General features: G+C 42.6%; 1 protein-coding gene across 7 annotated transcripts in view; it reads right to left on the minus strand.

Annotated features, from left to right (window-relative positions):
* LOC144684663 (protein CASP-like) overlaps nucleotides 1-15064 on the minus strand; it is a 651698-nt gene extending 636634 nt beyond the window's left edge. For all 7 annotated transcript variants that reach the window (XM_078548749.1, XM_078548745.1, XM_078548743.1 and 4 more), the window contains exon 1: nucleotides 14943-15064. In XM_078548749.1, the coding sequence (XP_078404875.1) occupies nucleotides 14943-15005 (63 nt within the window). In that variant the 5' untranslated portion in view covers nucleotides 15006-15064. The remainder of the gene's footprint in view (nucleotides 1-14942) is intronic.
* Nucleotides 15065-20129: the final 5065 nt, after the last annotated feature.

A 20129-nucleotide genomic window follows, 5' to 3' on the forward strand; every position in this document is an offset into this window, starting at 1 on the left:
CAAGACCTGCCAAACAGCAAGCTCATTAACTGACAAAAAGTCAGAGCTTCAAGTAATTAGAAACATAAAATTTGAATGAAATTCTTTGGAGTCCCTCTATTCAGGACTCAAAACTTCTGGATGAAACAATTTGCTTCAGACAGCCCTAAACAGATAATATGTATTGACTTATCAACTAAGTTGAACGAAGGTCTCCCATGACAGAAAAAATAAGCATTGATGTTGCCAAAAATGTTTCTCTATCCCCCTGCCACCAGCCGCGCACTCACATTCTAAAGGCTTGAAGTATAAACTACCAAGCTAACATTTTAGAAATTAGATGTGAACTTCCCTTTCACACACACACATCTGACATTGGCAACCTACAACAAATCCTGCATTTTTCTGCGCAGGCACACGCACGCAAAACAACCAACTGTCATGATGAATAAAACATTGATCTCACTTTCAAATGTTGACTAACCTGTGGATTTAGTTTTTAGTTCCGCGTCCAATCATGTTCACTGACTAAGTGGACAATTCCACCTGCACTGGGTCCTTGTGAAGTTTGCCTGTCTCAGTCTCTACCAAATCGGGGTTTGAGTTGAGTCCTGGCAATGTTTCAATATAGAAATTCCTAGCTGCTGCCGCACCCCACCACCACCCCCCAAACCGTCAAAACAAGCCAACTGAAGAAAAGGAGGCCAATCAGCCTATTATAAACAAGGCAATCTGAATGTCATTAGCTTTCTGCCGAGTACATCATAACATCTTCTGTGCAAATGTTATGTAAAAGTCATGTAAAAGCCATGGGACGAATTTATGTGAAGTTCAGCGCCATACAAGAACTGTATAACAAAAGAGGCTCAAATACAGCTGCTTCCAGAGAAAAGGCAGCTTTCTAATGCACTGTATTACTTAATGTCAACATTATATTCCTTTTCTAAATAGTTTCTTCAGGTGCGTCATAACTATTTTTTTCTACTTTTACTAGAATCTGCCTCGATTATTTACTTGATAAATGCACCACATAGACCAACAACTTCCAACATTTTGTGTCTACCCTCAGCCACAGCAACAATTGCACCACAACCTTTGGTCTCAGTGCCCTGGGCCACGGAGGGTCAAAAAAATAATCAGCAAGTGTTCCAGCTCCAGATCACTATACAGTAGGCCATGCTGAAACGTGTAACGTATGAACATGTTCAAAAAGGGCAGGATCCATCTGACTACCGAGACTCTTGCATCAAGAATGACCACTTGAGATAGGTACCAGAAGACTGCCAGTACTTATGAACTCATAAACCAGCAGGTATCAGTGACTTTAGGGCAGAGAGAGAGAGAGAGGGAGGAAGGAGGCAAATCCAGGGGGGGATGGGGACAGTGGAGTAAAGGGAAGGGGAGAGTGGTAGAATTGCATTCCAGAAGGAACTAGCTGTACAAAATAACACCAGAAAAGGTTGTAAACACTCAATGGGTCAAACACCATCTGTGCAGAGAGAAACAGAGGTAATATTTCAGGTCAATGATCTTTCATCAGTTGTCAATGAAAGGTTATTGATCTAAAACATTAGTCTGATTCTCCACAGATGTTGCCTGAGCTGCTGAGTGTTTCCAGCATTTTCTCCTTTCATTTCAAAATCCACAGTATTTTGTTGTGTTTTACGTACATGAGATACTGCTTTTTACTTATCCTCCACTGGAAACAGAGCCAATTGCTGGCTAACAGCACAATCTTAAGTTTCTTTCTTTCCTAAAGGTAGAACTCATTCCATGATGGCAGCCTTCAATTACTAACAGAAGCAGACATTCTTCATGCATTTAAGCTTCACAACAGAGTACTGGCAAACTAATGGGCAAAAATCAGCCATCACAACAGAGCCTGATGCTGTTCACATATACACTTTCCAGCAGGGATGGGCAGCAAGCTGATCTATACCCATCCTAGCTTGGGGACAGAGGACCATAAGTAAATTGTAACAGACCAGCCACTGCTCAAGCTGAAAGCAGTTAAGGCCACAGATGTAAATCAAACTCAGGACTTTTCTGATCTATACAATTCCGTGCCACACAACATAATGCCCTGGTAAGCAAATCAAATACCCAATTTTCATCCATCTGATGTTACTTTGGTTGAGACTGCCCCAACCTCTGTAACCCGCTTTGTTTTAAACAGTGCAGGGTTTAACAAAATTATGCTGGGGGCACCATGGTTAAGTCAGCAGCAGCTGGAGGCAGTCTTGGAGTCAGACAGGAGCAGAGTGCAATTACCATGTGCAGCAGTGTGGGCTAGCTGTCTCACCCAGAAGGGAGCAACCATGGAGCAGCACCGAGAGCAACATGATAACGGACAGGCAGACACCACCTCCCCCCGCCGCAGATTCCAAAATAAAAACAGAAAATGCTGGAAACACTCAGCGATCAGATAGCACCTGTGGAGGCAAAGGAAGTTAACATTTCAGGTCGACGATTCAGAGGTTGCTGCTGATTTCCTGGTGAGCAAAGATCCCTCTAATTTCTCTTTGCTGCACACAGCCTATATGTTGCACTGTGCAGTGCCTTCCAGATTGTCCTGCAACCACACATCTTAAAGGGAACTTTATTTATTTGCTCCCTGCACTGTACATTCTGGATTGCTGCACAATCGCACACCTGTGCAGTTTAGAGGGAACACTGCAGGTAAGTTCAGTCATGTTCAAGAGTGGGAAGTTTAAATACTTAAGTACTAGACACTTAAAGCAAGGGCACCAAAATACAACCTTTTACAGGGCATAATTTCCCCTAATTTTGATTTGGAACCCATAATTAGTAACACATTTCAAAAGAAGCCTGTCAACCAAAGAAGTTTCAGAACCACTGATATAAAATCTTAGAGACCACATTTAGGTGGAGCAAAGGTAAATGCGACTGAGTGTTGGTAACTGAGAGGCAACAGCTGTGAGTGAGGAAGGAATAAGCAACTTAAGACAAGCTGGCAGTCCCAGGGGGATAAATGGAGAATAAAATTTGAAGATGGAGTGGGTGGAGTGCCTGAACTTGGTAGCACTGCAGGTGGCAAAGGAGCAGTCACACTGAGCTTCAGCATACTCGGCTGGGACAATTTGTGGAAGAACAGCATGGAGAGATCCTGCTGAGCAAAGGAAGTTGAGGGTGACTGGAATCTGGCAATAATCAAATGGAAGCATTTAGGGAACCAGAGATGTAACTCATGGAAATGAGAATGTCACAGTTTTCATGGGGGCAGAGAAAAAGGTTGGTTAGGTGTGGAAAAATTGGAAGGCACTGCAAATACTTGATGGGCTTATGCAGTAGTGGAAAGGCACAATGCTCCATCAGGGAGGGGGTTTGTTAAAATGCAGCATTTTGATCAGCATATTTCTTTCTAGCATGCACAATGCTACCATTCACAATTTACTTCTTATAAAATTGAATTTTCCATCCCTTTTCACTATCCTGCAGAATCCCAGCACTGAACATTTGCCCCTACAGCCAAGAAGCACATTAGTACTCAGACAAGGGAGGCAGTTTATTCAAATATATGCACAGGCATTATTCTGGAGACCTGAGCCTGCAATATGGCTAAGGTTGGGCCATTGGCAGGGCATGTAAATTGTACAATAGGTGGTTATGGCACAATTCCTGGGGAAGACTTTTTATTACATGCATGTGAGAGTAAATGTGTATGTGCCCAATGCAGACACAAGGTCACTGGTATTTACAGGGGCAAATTAAATGACGGAACTAGTAAGTGGATGGATGATGTTATATTTTCCTGTACTGTTGAATGTGAAGATGTTTTATGAGAAAGGTGTATTACATTGGTTGGTTTTTAGTATGAGAGTTTTTTCGGGGATTTAAGTGATGCTGGGAAGTCAGTCGTTTATTGTCCATCCCTAGTTGCCAGTTTGATACAGCCAAGTGGCTTGCTCAGCCACTTTAGAGGACAGTTAAGAGTTAACCACATTGGCATGGGGCTGGAGTCACAAAAAGGTCAAACCAGCTAAGGACAGAACATTTGTCAGCCAGTTAAGGCATTTAAAAAAAACAATGACAATGGTCACATTTACTCATTCTTGTATTTGAAACTGAATTCAAATTCTTAAACTGCTTTGGTGGATTTGAAGTCACATTCTCAGCAGAACATTATGGCACCCAGAGAGGTTCCTGGTGGGTTAGTTGACTGATTAATCAGTGGGGATTTTCAAGAATCAATCCTGAATCATCCCCAACAGCCATTAACACTTGGAAGAGTCATACAGGCTCGAAACCTTAACTGCTTCTCGCTCCACAGATGCTGCCACACCTGAGTTTTTCCAGCATTTTGTGTTATTTCAGACTTCCAGCATCCACAGTATTTTATTTTACTTTAGCTATTAATACTTCTACTATGTAAATGTACATAGACAAAACTCTGAAATGGATAGGTCGAATATTGACGCATAATTACAAGTATTTTTCTAATTATTTTTACTGCAAGGTTGTATTCTAAACTTGAAAGTAGAGAATTATATTTTGGAATAAAGAAAATACAAAGGTATCCCAAGATGACATTACAGATACAGATTCTTGACAATGGTAATTTCACTGTTTGCTGCATCAACAGTTCACATGACCACAAAGTACTGCAAACATGGCAGGCTTGGCCAAACTGCAGTTCGCGAGCCACATGCATCTCTTTGAAACTTGTAGTTCATGGAAAAATACCGGCTGAACACCTTTTTGTGTCTCAATTTAATATAAACTGTGTTACGAAACCCAAACTTACCTGTTCCTCAGGAACAGAGGTCAGGAATTCTAGATCCCAACAGTCTTCAGACTTCCTGCACACGTGCAGGCTGGGAACGGGCTGCACATGCTCACTTAGGCAACTTTTCATTCTTCAGGCCCTGTACGCCTGCGCATTAGGGAAAAAAGGGCGCGAAAACCCAGGTGAGGTGGCCAGGTGTCGCATACCATAGTCAGGAATTGTCTCGGAGAGAGGGACAAGGGAGGGGGTCAGGAAGAGGTCCCAAGAAGTGTCCCACAATCAGGGACAAGAGATAAATTACAAGCACCACTAGATAATTTGAGCCAGATTTGATGACTTGCTGAAGTTGAGATCCTGCTTCGCCTTTCTTGTAAACCCATTCATGGTCAATGTGGTCAATGATGCTTATCTGATTCTTGAACCTCTGGTTACGGAAACATCTGCTGTAGAAATGGAGCTTTTGGACTGTCAGAAGGACCAGGGTGTAAAGATGATGCGTAAATCACAATCTACAATCGAGTTCTGGAAGCAAATGCCAGAAACAAAATATCCTGAACTCAAAAAACCTAATGTGCGACTCATTTCAATTTTCAGCACAACATACTGCTGTGAATCACTGTATACCATAATGAAGTTTGTAAACTCGAAACATCGTGCAGTCCTTACAAATCAACACCTGACGGTGCTCCTTCATACAGCCTTGGCTACATAGCAGCTGAATTTTCAAAGACTTACAGCCAGGATAGATCCACAAGATCGCTACTAGCAGTAATTAGCCTGCATAAAGTTTGTTCATGTCTGGCGGCTCTTGAACATCTGCAGATTATCGTATTTGTGGCTCTTAGGTTCAGTAAGTTTGGGCACCCCTGAAATATGGCAAGCAATTTGCACAGAGCAAGTTCCCACAAACAGGAATAAATGACCAGTTAATTCATTTGGTTGATGTTGTTGAGGGGTAATTGTTGGTCACAATATCAGAAATACTCCCATCCTCTTTTACCAATGGTGCCAGAGAATCTTTTACATCCACCTTAACAGGCAAGCAGGGTTTAACATATCATCTGAAAGAGGTTGGCTCCAACAGTGCAGCACTCCCTCAGTGTTGCACTCAAGTGCCAGCCTAGATGATGTGCTCCAGTCCCTGAATTGAAGCTTGATCCACTGCTCAAAAGAAAGTATGACCACAAAACTAAACAGGGTTACAAAACCTGATTCAAATTCCACCTTCATGTTGCCAAAGGGTATCAGAAGTGTATGTTACAATATTAATAACTGCTATAGAAATGCTCCAAAATAAAAAGTGGTCATATAAAACAACCAGAAGGTCCAATCCCACCCTCTCCTCTTTTTATAACTGGTTAAACTCTAGGTGGATGTTTCACCATTTTTGTTTAACCAGCGGACACTTCGAATTTTTTTTAGTGTAATGAAACAACTGAATTATCAAGAACAGACTGTAGAAGGAGCTAGCATACAATGTCGGTACAACATTCAGTGATCAATTTACAGAGGCGCTGAAGCATATTTGGTTGCCGATATCAATCCCTAATCTCTTCTGAGCTGTAAAAGAATACGTATTTACGTAGCACCTGTCACAATCTTAGACATACCAAAGCAGTTTAAAACCAATCAAATACTTTGAAGTACAGTATTAGTCGCTGTTGTAATATAGAAAACCCAGCAGCCAGTTTGCTCACAACAATGTCCACAATGAGCAACAAGATAATGACCAGATAATCTGTTTTAGCGATGTAGGTCAATGGATAAATATTGTCTGGGAAATCTGTGAGAAGTCCCTGTCTCTTTTACATCACCTGAGAGGGCAGCCAGGGCCTCAGATTAACATCTCGTTCAAAATACAGCACCCCCGATAGTGCAACACTTCCTCAGTGCTGCATTGGAGTGTTAACCTAGATTCTGTGCTCAAGTCTCTGTGGATACTGAATGGAATGAAGAGCATCAATCTGATTTTTGGAGGGGCAGCAGGAGAATTGAAATGTCAATGCTGGTCTAATCATCAGATCCAAGTTATGCACCCCATGGCTTATCGCAGTGGGTACTGACAGATCTGCAAACAGGCTGCCTGATCTCTTAACAGCACATTCAATGGCTTAGAAATATTGCAGGAAATATTATGGGTGCGTGCCCTTCACTGGAGAATAAACACTCATCAAAACAAGACAAAGAGTTAGTGTGACTTATTATAACCTGCTTATGGCTCCTAATGTATACAAGAGTGCCAATAACAGCAACAGCCCAGAAATCTACAGTACAGGTTATGCCCTCCCAGCCAAAAAGATACCATAAGTACAAGTAAAATAATTTTCCCCAGTTACTTCCTACTTTCTAATGTTCCCTACTTGATACACTACTTCCTTACAAAAAATGAGTCAGTAGATTGCTCCTCTTGCACTATCCCAACACTACTGTTCAGCCAGCTAATAGATGTACAAGTGCAACTGGAGTGTATCAAATTGTACTAATTTCCTCAGGTCATCCAAAGATAAAGACTTAAAATCTAGCAAGACTTAAAACTCTAACCTAACACTCAGTGATCACCAAAGCACACAGCCTCTGCGGCTGAAGGTCATTTCAAAAAAGGTTAGATTGGGATAACAAAAACATACATAAAATGTGATAACCAACTGCAGTCATAAGATGATGCAAGATATGCTCCTCCCCTCCAATGGTTCAACGTCCTCATGTTTAGGTTACTTGAATTAGTTAAGTTAGGATTGACCATCGGTATAAATTGGAACGGGATGCAGGTAGAATAAGATGCCAGAAGTTACTCCTTTACAGAGTTGTCAACCCCAAATAAGATGGCGGCATTCACTACAAGCACTCAACAGAGCTGGCTGTGCTCCTGTGCATGGCAAAATATCTCTATATGTAGGTGGTAGGTGGGTCACTGGGGCAACATCATCAGTCACCGTGATCTTAGAGCTTGCATTTTCAATTTCAAGGGTCAAAAAAAAGTATTTTTTCTTAAATTGGTCCAAAATTTTTCTGTGCTTTTTCTTCTCCCAGAAGATTGTGTAACTGTGAGAAATGACAAAAATGGTGTGAGAGTTACAAGGTGCCAGGAAAGGTGAGGCTCAATGGGCCAGCTGGTCTTTTCCTATTCTTTGTATGTTTGCGAAAGCAAACAGATCAAAAAGGTCCCAGGTTCAATTCCAGATTTGCACCAAAAAAGCATAAACCCTCAATCCACTACAGTAAGGAGGGGGTGGGAGGTCAAAATATATCAACATTATAGATCCCAGGATCTCAAAGCAAGTGACTAAATTTCAGGGACAGACAGTGATGATCCACATGATTGAAACTTTTGTATCCTATCTGATCCCATGCAAGGTTTTAAACCTCACATATGACTAACCACCAATGTTCCTTCAAAGTCGCAAGGGTGCGCAGGCACAACAACTGGGAATATGCCACACAGGAACAAACAGGCTGCACACAAGCAATATTCCCTTTAAGACGCATATGTGCACAACCAGGTGTCAATCTTAAAAGGACTACAGGGTACCTACAAATCTGTTGCAAACTGTAAACAGAAGTTAGATTTCCCTAGATCCTGGATCAGTCCCAACAGATTATAAATTAGCAAATGTAACATCACTATTCAAGAAAGGAGGGAAAGAGAAATCAGAGAACCACAGGCCACTTAGCCTGACATCAGTCATCAGAAAATGCTGGAATCTATTATTATGGAAGTCTTAACAATGCATTTAGAAAAGCATAGTGCAATGAGAACAAGTCTTTGTTTTAAAAAGAGGTATTACTAGACATATATTGTTTGACAAATTTTGAGCTTTTTGAGGATCTAACTAGTAGGGTGGATAAATGGGAACCAGTAGATGTAGTATACTCGAATTTCCAAAAGGCATTCAAGGAGGTGCCACACAGAAGATTAATACACAAGATAAGGGCTCATAGGAGTTGGGAGTGATATATTAACATGGATTTCTTCTTCTCAGCCTGTCCATCAGGATCAAGGGTGGCTTGCTTCCACTCCAGTTCAATGGGTTCTGAAATGGCTGATAAGTTCAATGCACAATCTACAGACTCTGCAACATACGGGACAAGTGGTGCTTGGGTGGGGCAGGTGGGTTGTTTGGAGGTTTGTGCACTTCCTCTGAAGCCTCAACTTCACCTCCGCACATTCCTGACAAAGTCTCTCAATGTGTTTGGTGCCTTCCCAAATAAGTCTTCCCCCATTTTGGTCGGTCACAAGCCAAGGACTGCCATGAATTGGAGGGTATGTTTGATCTCTGCAGGGATGCTTTGAGGATGTCCCTAAAGTGTTTACATTGTCCACTGGGAGTCTCCTACCGCACCCAAGTAGAGCAATTGCTTCTGGAGTCTGGTGTCAGGCATACAAACGACATGTATGCCCCCCACCCACCCCCCAGCAAATATGGTCTTGAGCGATTAGCGCCTTGATGCTGGGCAAGTTGGCTTGGGAGAGGGCACTGCTGCCAAACAACCTTTCTTGCAACGAGATTTGGAAGATCCTGCAAAGGCACCACTTTGTGGTACTTCTCCAGTGCTATAGGTAGTCCATAACTCTAATCTCCTCTAGCCCCACAACCCTCCAAAATATTTGCACTCATTTAATTCTGCCCTCTTGAGCATTCGCAATTTTAACCATTCCACCACTGGTGGCTGTGCCTTCAGCTGCCTAGGCCCCAAGTTCTGGAATTCCTTCCCTTAACCTCTCCATCTCTCTCTCTACCTCACTTTCCTCCTTTAGGACACTCCTTAAAACCTACCTTTAACCAAGCCTTTGATCAACACTTTGTGTGGTTCAGTGTGATTTTAAATAATGCCTCTGTACATTTTATTACATTAAAGTTGTTCTTTGTGCATGAAATATGGCTACCTACGTGTGATATCAGGTCTCTGCCTGAATTAACCTCAGCACAAGTCAATATTCAGATAAGAGGAGGCAGAGGAAGAAAATGCAAGTACTAATGGTGATCTAAGCTACTCATTAAGCAACTGGAGCCAACATCCTTTAACCAGTTTCACAGCCAAAGCTTTCAAGTTCATACACAGGATGCAATGAAAGATGCAATATAGGTTTAAAACCGTGGAAAATCATGTTTGGTACAGCACTAAATTCACCTACATTAACAATCTCAGCATCTGCTGGAACAGTTCTTCTGCAATCTACAAAAACCCATTTCCAAGACTCGCCGTCTGTTCAAAGAACAAAGGTTTTTCAACTCAAATTGTGGTTAGAAAACACTGAAAACAAAATGCATGACTGCATTCTGTTTCTGTACCCATGTGTTATCAAGTTCTTCTCGTCAAAAGAGATTCTATGGCATCCTAATAGACAAATGTAAAAAATCTCACACTGAAATTTCTAGTTATTTCATCCTAAACATTTCATTAATTTATTGGTGGTACCTCTTCCACTCATAATGGTTCTGACAAAACTGAATTTGACCTGAAACTGTAAGGTGGGAATAATGTAAAGCTATAGAAGAGGCAGCTCCCTATTAATGGTATTTTTCTTAATTTAAACTGTCACCTTTCCAGTTGGCAGGTCAAAGTTAAACACTGACGTTAAAAGGAACACCCTGTACCAAGCTCTGAGGTCTGATGATGCAGTTGCAAATCAACCCAAAATTTCTCGCCCTCGAGTGAAACTATGAAAGTTTACTGAACCATTTTTACTACTTTTAAAAATAACCACAGCTTAATAAAAAATCTACCTTGCAAGCAATATACAGATTCAAAACCTAAAATTCTTAAGTCATTTTATGCTACGCAAAGAGAAAAGAAAGATGGCCACAATCCTCAGCCAAGCACTTCACAATCATCTAGGTGTCAAGTACAGCCCAGGGGGCCTCGCCATCTCAAGAATGTTGGAACACAAAGGAAGCTTATTCTGCCTTGTCTAAGAAGGGTCCATACACACTTAGTATCAAAATCCGCTTCAGCAGAGATTTCACTCATATAAAAATAGCTACAAATCAACTCCAATCAATTTACTGTATATATTTCAACTCAAAAGTAACTGGTATAAATTACATTTTTATTTGTAAACAACAGCATTTATAGAACAAGCATTGTTACCTTAGATTCAAAAGCTAAAATGTGTAAAATTTCTGAATTGTCCCTATGACCAGTCTATACTCAACTTTTATACAAATCAATATTTAAAATGGTACTATAGCAAAAATGTTTATAGGTTTAATACAGGCATTATAATAAAGTAAGGGGTTATATTCAGAGTTTGGGTCATATTTATATCATCAGGCAATTATGTTCTTTTTTTTACATAGTAGTGTGCTTTTATTATGTAAAATTCAGTAATTACAGTATGAAATTAGAGTTTTACCACTCTGCACCATCACAATGCATTTCAATATAACTCTGAAAGGGTCATTTCTCCCTCCCTGCTAAGACTACAATTTGCTTGCATAAAATGAACTACATTAGAGAATCAGGGTGAGAAATGGACAATTTCTTTTAACAGTAATATATGTAAAATTAATCTCAGGATATAAATACTCAAACTAACATATCCAATGTTTTTTACCATCTTATCAAACATAAATCCCTTTCACTTCCCACACCTCAGCAATTGCCATTTGGCAGATGGCCAGAGCAATCCTAGAAACTTCAGGTAGCATGAGTATCTAATAGGCTTGCAGTAATTTTACATATAAAATGTACACTGGCCAAATAAAGCTCAAGTCTAATCACTCTTCCCTCTAGCAGTATTTATTCTAGAGTGGCTGGGGGAAATTACCCCATAATGACCAAATATAAAATCAAGCAGCATTACCTCTGAGTTATCTCCATCTGGTAATTATTCTATAATTAAAGTGTACATGCCCAAGACCTTAAAGAACAATTTTAAAAAAAACAATCTACGCAGTTGACATAATTCAAACTCGGCTATCGAATGCAAATAAACATTCTGTAAAGCAAATTCTCAAACATCAATCCCTGCTACATAGGCCACTTTCTATTTTGCTAATTTACTTTCAAAACACAATTGTATTCAGCAAAATGTTTACACATATTCTTCCATAACAGGGAACAAATCCAAATGGTGAAAGGGTTACACCCCAACCCCCACTAAAGCTGTAAAAAATGTATGGAACAATACATAGACACGCACTGTGATTATCATACCAGACACGCTTAGTCAGAATTCATCTTCAAAGTATGCCTCAGTAAACAAACAGAGGAGGATTAATGAAAAAGGAGTGATTCAGCCTGCCGCCTAAGCACTATAAAAATTTGATATAATTACATGCACTGCAAATACCAACAGTTCAAAAATACACACTTACAGTTAAGCTATTGCACAATTTCACTTGTCTGGTTCACTTAAATATTCCACATAACGTTGATGAGGACAATTAAAAGATGCCTTAGAACCACTTTATTGATTATTTTCAAAGTAAAGTGCTTCCCTGTGATTCAAGATTGTTCACATACCAGCAAACGGTTTTCAAACACTGTTCAAGCTTAAGTGAATTGTTATTTTAGACAAAAAGATCTATCTCTAGAAAACCAAAACCTCAGAACTATCCAAAAATCAGAAGCACTTCCAAACTTCATTCATGTTCCAAAACACTCTTATCCCTCGTTCATTACCACAGCCAATTATTAGATCCATTTATCAAAGCACTACTAATATACCCATTGTCACAGCCCCATTTCTGTAGCAATTGTACCCATTTACCAGATCCTCAATGCTGCAACAGAGCCACATTATAAACTCATTTGGTAAAGCCCCATTACTGTACCAATTAACCCAATCCCCATTTGTTGAGCTCAATTGCTTAACCATTACTCTACCTGACCTCAATTACTGCATTCACTTACTGAAGATCTGTTATTGTGCAAAAGACTGCACCAAAGCCCTATTGGTGCAATTAGTTACCAGTGATCTCAGGCCACACCATATTACTGAATGTCATTACCACACGAGAGCCCCTTACTGGACGCCATTATGACACCACAGCCCCATCACTGTGCTCCAGTAGGGAACATCATCCTCATTACTACACCCAGTCCCTCTTATTCACCATGTTGCAGCATTCTATTATCAGAACAGAAGCCCATTACTGCCACTGCCAGTCTGCCCTCCATAAACTTGAGGTCATTTGAGGTGTCAGCTGTGGCTCAGTTCATAGCACCCTCGCCTTTGAATCAGAGGGTTGTGGGTTCATGTCCCACTCCTGGAAAACCAAGAACTGTGATTGTACTCAAAGAGTTGCAATCTGTGACTGTTGATAACTCGAAAGAGTATAAACTTGAGGTCATCCAAAGCTTTGCTGCTCCCTATCTCCGCTCCAGCCTAACAATCCTCCAAAATATCTGTGCTCCTCCAATTCTGGCCTCTTGAGCATTCCCAATTTTAATCATTGCACCATTGGTGGCTGTGCCTTCAGCTGCCCAGGATGTAAACTCTGGAATACCCTTCCTACACCCTAATCTTTCCACCTCTCTACCTCACTTTCCTCCTTTAAGACACTTCTTAAAGCCTACCTCCTTGGGTCACCTGACTGAAGAGCTCTTATGTGGCTCAATGTCATTGTTGTCATTTCTGTACTCCATTACTGCTTCAGATCACCATTACTGGATTAGATCCCAAATACTGCACCCCATTACAGCATCAAATTGCTGTTGCTGCCCTAATACCAAAATTCATTCCTGCACCTCATTACCTTGTCAGGCTCTCAATGCTGCACCCCATTACAGCACCAGGTCTGCAAAACTGCATTCCATTACCTGTCCAGATCGCCAATCCCGTGCCCCATTACCTGCCCAGATGGACAATCCCGTGCCCCATTACCTGCTCAGATCGCCAATCCCGTGCCCCATTACCTGCCCAGATCGCCAATCCCATGCCCCATTACCTGCCCAGATCGCCAATCCCGTGCCCCATTACCTGCCCAGATCGCCAATCCCGTGCCCCATTACCTGCCCAGATCGCCAATCCCGTGCCCCATTACTGCCCCAGAACCCCAATCACATACTCCATTTCAACCCCACACCCCATATCCCCAATCCTACACCCCTTTACAGACCCATATCCCCAATCCCGCACGCAACTACAGAATCCGATAGCCAATCCCGTATCCCATTGCTTGCAGAGATCCCTAATCCCGCATTCCTCTACTTGACCAACTCCCCACCACTGGACCTCACTATCGCACCAGATCCCAACTGCTGAGTTCCGAAGAAAAACATTGGACTCAAAACGTTAACTCTGTTTCTCTCTCCACAGATGCTGCCAGACCTGCTGTGTTTTTCCAACACTTTTTGGTTTTACTTTGCCGAATCCCATTATTGCTCCTGACCCACGCTAACTGCATCCCATTCCTGCCTCAGTAGCATACTGCAGCCATCGCTGAAGCCAGTAGATCCCCATCCCTGCGGTCATTCTGTGTTAACACTCCTTCAGTATTCTGACGCACTGTTCAAAAGTTTAAATAAATCCAAAAGCTCGAACACAAAGTGCGGAGCGGAAGCGGAGTCGAGATTCCCGCTCTCTACATCCAATTCGCACTCTTCCTGAGCTTCCCAGGCGGCGGCGGCGGGCAGCGAGCCCCAGGAGTCTCCGCTCCAGGAAACTTCCCAACTTATAGCCCGGGGGCTCCCGCCACCAACTTTATTTATTTACCACCCCCCACCCCCCCCTCCTCCCCTCCCCCGAGCTTCCCGGCTGCTGCTCCGTATTTCATCCCGTCAGCCAAAGTGCGGCCTATCGCAGCCACCGGCTCCCCTCCGAGCAGCGCCGCCCGGCTGGAAGGCTCTCGGTGTCGGCGCACTTCCAAATGGAAGCCGCTCCGTCCTGACTTTCTGAGGCGGGAGGGAAAAAGGCCAGGCTCCGGGCGCCGCTCAAACTTTCCCTCCTCCTCCTCCTCCTCTTCGGGGCAGCGACTCGACAGCCGAGCTCCCTCCGTGGAAAAGTTACAGAGGAGCTTGTCCTGCAGCCGGCCAGCCGACAGGCCGAGGCCTCAGGGCCCGGATCAGATCGCGGGCGCCATCTTGGCTGCTGGCGGCTGATCGATGATTGAACACAAAAGCAGCCGAGGGATCAATTCCTGATCAATCACAAAAAGCCCGCATCCCGGCCCCTAAAGCCGGCCAATACCGCCACTCTCCGGCCAGGGCCGATGCCCAGGCCACCCCCTGCACCGTGCCGCCCGGTCGGACACCCCCAGCAGCCGCTGACCTGAAGCAGTTGTAAATCAAATTTCTTCCAATATTGAAACATCGATCCCACATTGGCGGCCATCTTGAGACATATTGAGGCGATAGAGAGTGAGCCTGGATTGGAGTTCCTGCGGGGGGGAGGGGAGGGGAGGAGCGCACTTACAAAACCCGGCATGGAGTTCGGAGCCGGATCGACCCAACCCGCCCTCCCCGCCCGTCCGGATCCCAATCCCCCCCAATCCTGCTCCGGCTCCGGCTCCCACAACAACATTACAGCCGCTAGTCTGAAGACAGCAGCAAATAAAAGAGAGAGCTCGCATAGTGCCAGCTAAATATAACATCTAAACCCGCAGCATTTTCATCGGGTTGTTTTTAATCTATAAGTCAAAAACGCATTAAAAAGTTTATCCTGAATATGCGAAGTAAAACATTCTTGCTTCTTTTTAATTATGTTTTTTTTTAACTCGGAAAGTATCTGCATTTTGCATCCTGCTGTGTTTTTTGCATTATGTTGCACCCAAAATCTGCTATTTATCTGGATTTCGGAATCGGCTCCGAAAGGAGAGAGGACACCAAAATGTGTCTTTCCCTGCAGTTTATACTGGCATTTCTGTGTTTTTTTTAATTAGGCACATGATTGCCGATCCTAAAAAAAAACTCCTCGTAATATTTAATCGGGGAGGCTGGATCTTAAGCCATTTGAGATTTTCTCCTTGTTCTGAACGGATCGGATCACAGTTTAACCTCAAACCCCCAAATCCCTCCGACTGCCACCAACTAACTGCAGTGATTACTTAGTAGTCTTTTTTTCAAAGTAGAAACAACTTTCACTATTTTCACGAGTTTCAGTTTTTTAACATTCCCTGAAAATGCGTTGTGACATTTCAACGAAATTCAAAATTCGCAACAAAATGTTTAAATATTTTAATGTTCTTATGTTGAAATATTTTAATGTTGTTCAGCAGCACGTGTTTAGCAACACGTCATCTTAAAGCTTCCTATTCCTGGAATAAGAGTAGTTAGTTTATATGCCTCTCTATCAACCAGATGTCCGCCACATGTCTTCAAAGATTGTCCTCATGTCTGAGATGAGACGGTCAAGTGCACAACTCTGTGTCTATGTTGCCTGTTGTGTTATGTTGTTATTGTCAGGTTGGCTCCCATTCCTGACCATTAATCATCTATCTAACTTTTACTTAGTCCTTCCCTTCATTCTTGGCCTTCCCTTAGTATGACCATTTTTATCCAGATAGCGTTCGCTTCATCTAGCTACATGCCCAAAGTGTTGCATTCTTTGACTTGGGAAACTTGTCTTCACCGTTCCTAGCCTTCCACTCATCGCTGCTTGTTGTGGTCCATGGGGACTCTTCAGCATCTTTTAGCTTCTCACGTCTCAGAAGCTTGAGATTTTTATTTGTGCCCCCTTTTCAGTGTTCGTGCATTGCATCCATGGTGCGTGACGAACTATTTAATTACCCAAAATTGATGGAAAAAATGCAGGGTTACGGGGAAAAGGTGGTGGAGTGGGACTAGGTGAGTTACTCTTTCAGACAGCTGGCAGACAAGAGGGGTCAAATTTAATGCTGTAACCATTCTATGATTCTATAAGATCTGCCTCTATCTTGCCAAACCTTCGTTAATCTCTGGCTACCTTTCTCAGTTGGACCATTTCTATAAACTCCTTGAGTCCTGTGACTCTTGTCAAGATTTGCCGAAGCATTTGACCAACGTTCCGTTCAAGCATATGTCTGCTTGCAGATTCCTCTAAGTCACATATCATCCTGACTTGGGAATATATCACTGCTCCGTAGAATCGTAAAATAGTACTGCACAGATCACTATCATTGAGTCAAAATCCTGAAACTCTTCCCTAACCTCACACTATGGGAGCATCTTCACCACTGCAGCGGTTCAAGAAGGCGGCTCACTACCACCTTCTCAAGGGCAGTTAGGGATGGGCAATAAATGCTGGCCTAGCCAGCGATGCCCACGTCTTGTGAATGAAAAATAAATGCCATTGTTCTTGTTTTCTTGAAGATCACTTGTGGTCCTTGACAGATGCTAGCGGCAGCTAGTCTGCCCACCAGTTAAGAACATTGTGGTTCTCTTTTGTTTAGTACAATGGAACAATGTCAACTGCATGCCTGGAGTTATTACACCTTCTGTTTCCAATTCGTATTCCTCATTCAATGCCATCTTCAGAAGCATTACAACACGGATGCTGAACAGGTAAAGGGATAAGTGCAACCTTGTTGGAAGCTTTTCAATATCGATTTCCTCAAGACTCCTTTGAATTGTAATCCATTTGGTCCTTGTGGAATCCGCGATATGTTTGGAGTGTTCGGTCAGTTCCAAGACGAATACCCTCTCCATAAGCAACGAGACGCGCAGTAACATGTAGAATTGCAATATTTTCTCGAAACTCGGCCTTGTGGTCTGTTCACAAGTTCCTGATCCTGTCGTGAAGGCCAAGCGGCGGTTGGAAATGTCTTTCTCTAAATGTGTTCAGGATTCTGCTTCGAATGGCCTCCAGCAGCGATCAAGGATGAGTTTTGATTTCTGTGATCCTTATCCCCTCCTCTGGGTTATGGAACAAACATTCACCAGCATTTTCCTGTTTCCATTGGACACTCTTGCTGAACCCTGATCATAACCTTTCCTGCTTGATTTCATCAACGGCTGGGATTTCATCGACATCAGTCAAGGACTTTGTGTAAATTAATTGCAGCTTCAACTCTTTCTGAGTAGGGTCATTCTGTTCTGTAAAATCTCTTAGGTTTGGGGTGCAGCCAATGTCCAGGTACAGATTTTCACAGCATTCCTCCTTCTGATCTCAGTGAGTTCACTCAGTCAGCAACATCAGTTACCATGTCACACTGTGTCTAACTTCACTTGTAATTCTTTTGCAATCTAGAAAAGAACTTCGATGGCCCTCTGCTTTCACAAAACCTGCCTTTAATTCTCAGTTCCCAACGTGTAGTCAGTGTAAGAAAGCGACATCAATTTATACTGTTTTCTATATTCCGACCGGTTTGGAATTGATGGGGAGGTAGGAAACAGGGAGTGCGGATAAAGTAATGTGATTAGCAGAATGAGGAAAGCGGTGTTCCCCAGGGATCTGTTCCAGGGCCTCAACTTCGCACCACGAACTTGGATGAAGGAGCAGAGTTGTAATCCATGTTTGAAGATGGCACTGTTAGACAGAGCAATGTGTAATTTAGATAGGTATAGAAAGTTGCGAGGGGGTAGAAAGATTCAGTTTTAAACTCAAGAAAGATAAAATGAAGTATTTCAGTGGGAGACGGTGATGTAGTGGTAATGTAGTGGGCCAATAATCCATGGCAAAAACAGAATTACCTGGAAAAACTCAGCAAGTCTGGCAGCATCGGCGGAGAAGAAATCAGTTAACGTTTCGAGCCTTCATGGCCCTTCTGCAGAACTGCAGCATAGTTTCAACAAGGGAGAAATATAAATTGGTTTAAGGTGGGTGGGGGGGGGTGGGGGAGAGACACATTGAGGGTGTGGTGTGAGCAGATAATCAAAAGATGTCATAGACAAAAGGGTCAAAGAGGTGTTGAAGGTGGTGGTCTTTGTCTGAGAAAAGTGCTAATTAAGAATGGAAAACAGGATATTCAAAGTACAGCTCTAGTGGGGATGGGGTGGAAAGACTAAAGGTTTTAGTTTTAGATTTAAAAATAATGGAAATAGGTGGGGAAAGAAGAATCTATATAAATTATTGAAAAAAAAGCGGGTGGGGGGGGAAAAGAAACGGGGTGGGGATGGGGGGAGGGGGAGTTTAAGATCTAAAGTTGTTGAATTCAATATTCAGCCCAGAGGGCTGTAAAGTGCCTAGTCGGAACTCATCTTCCGACTAGGCACTTTACAGCCCTCTGGGCTGAATATTGAATTCAACAACTTTAGATCTTAAACTCCCCCTCCCCCCATCCCCACCCCGTTTCTTTTCCCCCCCCACCCGCTTTTTTTTCAATAATTTATATAGATTCTTCTTTCCCCACCTATTTCCATTATTTTTAAATCTAAAACTAAAACCTTTAGTCTTTCCACCCCACCCCCACTAGAGCTGTACTTTGAATATCCTGTTTTCCATTCTTAATTAGCACCTTTCTCAGACAAAGACCACCACCTTCAACACCTCTTTGACCCTTTTGTCTATGACATCTTTTGATTATCTGCTCACACCACATCCTCACTGTGTCTCTTCCACCCCCCCCCCCCCCACCCACCTTAAACCAATTTATATTTCTCCCTTGTTGAAACTATGCTGCAGTTCTGCAGAAGGGCCATGAAGGCTCGAAACCTTAACTGATTTCTTCTCCGCCGATGCTGCCAGACTTGCTGAGTTTTTCCAGGTAATTCTGTTTTTGTTTTGGATTTCCAGCATCCGCAGTAGCTTTTAGCAATAATCCATGGGTCCGGACTAATGCTTTGGGTACACGGGTTCAAATCCCACCACGGCAGCTGGTGGAATTTGAATTCAACTAATGGATCTGAAATAAAAAACGTAATTAAAAACTAGCCCATGAAACTATTATTAGTTGTTGCAAAAACCCATCTGGTTCATTAATGCTCCTTTAGGAAAGGAAATCTGCCGTCCTTACCCGGCCTGGCCTACATGTGACTCCATGAAAGAATTTGGAAAAAAAGCTGTAGCGCGTTGGTTAGACGCTAGATCGGAGCTTAGAGGGTTAATTTATGAGGAGCGATTGCGGGAACTTGTACTCCTTCAAGAAGATCAGATCGAGGTGTTTAAAATGGGAAAGGGTAGATTTGGAGAAACGGTTTCTTCTGGTGGGATACATGAAGATAAAGGGTCATCATTTTAAAATTAGTGTGAGACCATTCAGTGGTTTGATCAGCAAGAAGTTTTCACGATAACAGTGTAGTGGAAGGCAGTAAATCGAGATAAACTATTTCCTTCGGTGAAGGCATCTGAAACAAGGGGGCACGATCTTAAAATTAGAGTTGGACCGTTTCAGTGTCGAATCAGGAAGTACTTTTACACATAAGAGGTAGTGGAAATCTGAAACTCTATTCCCGAAAGGTTATCGGTACTGGGGCAACTGGAGTTTTCACGATCAGAACTGAGATATTTTGTTAAGTCTGGACATCAAGTGACATCGAGCAGTGGCGGGTAAATAGAGTTGAGGTACAGATCAACAATGATCTAATTTATTGGCACCGCAGG

This window comes from Cetorhinus maximus, chromosome 9 (genome assembly GCF_964194155.1).
Source record: "Cetorhinus maximus chromosome 9, sCetMax3.hap1.1, whole genome shotgun sequence".
Taxonomy (NCBI): Eukaryota; Metazoa; Chordata; class Chondrichthyes; order Lamniformes; family Cetorhinidae; genus Cetorhinus; species Cetorhinus maximus.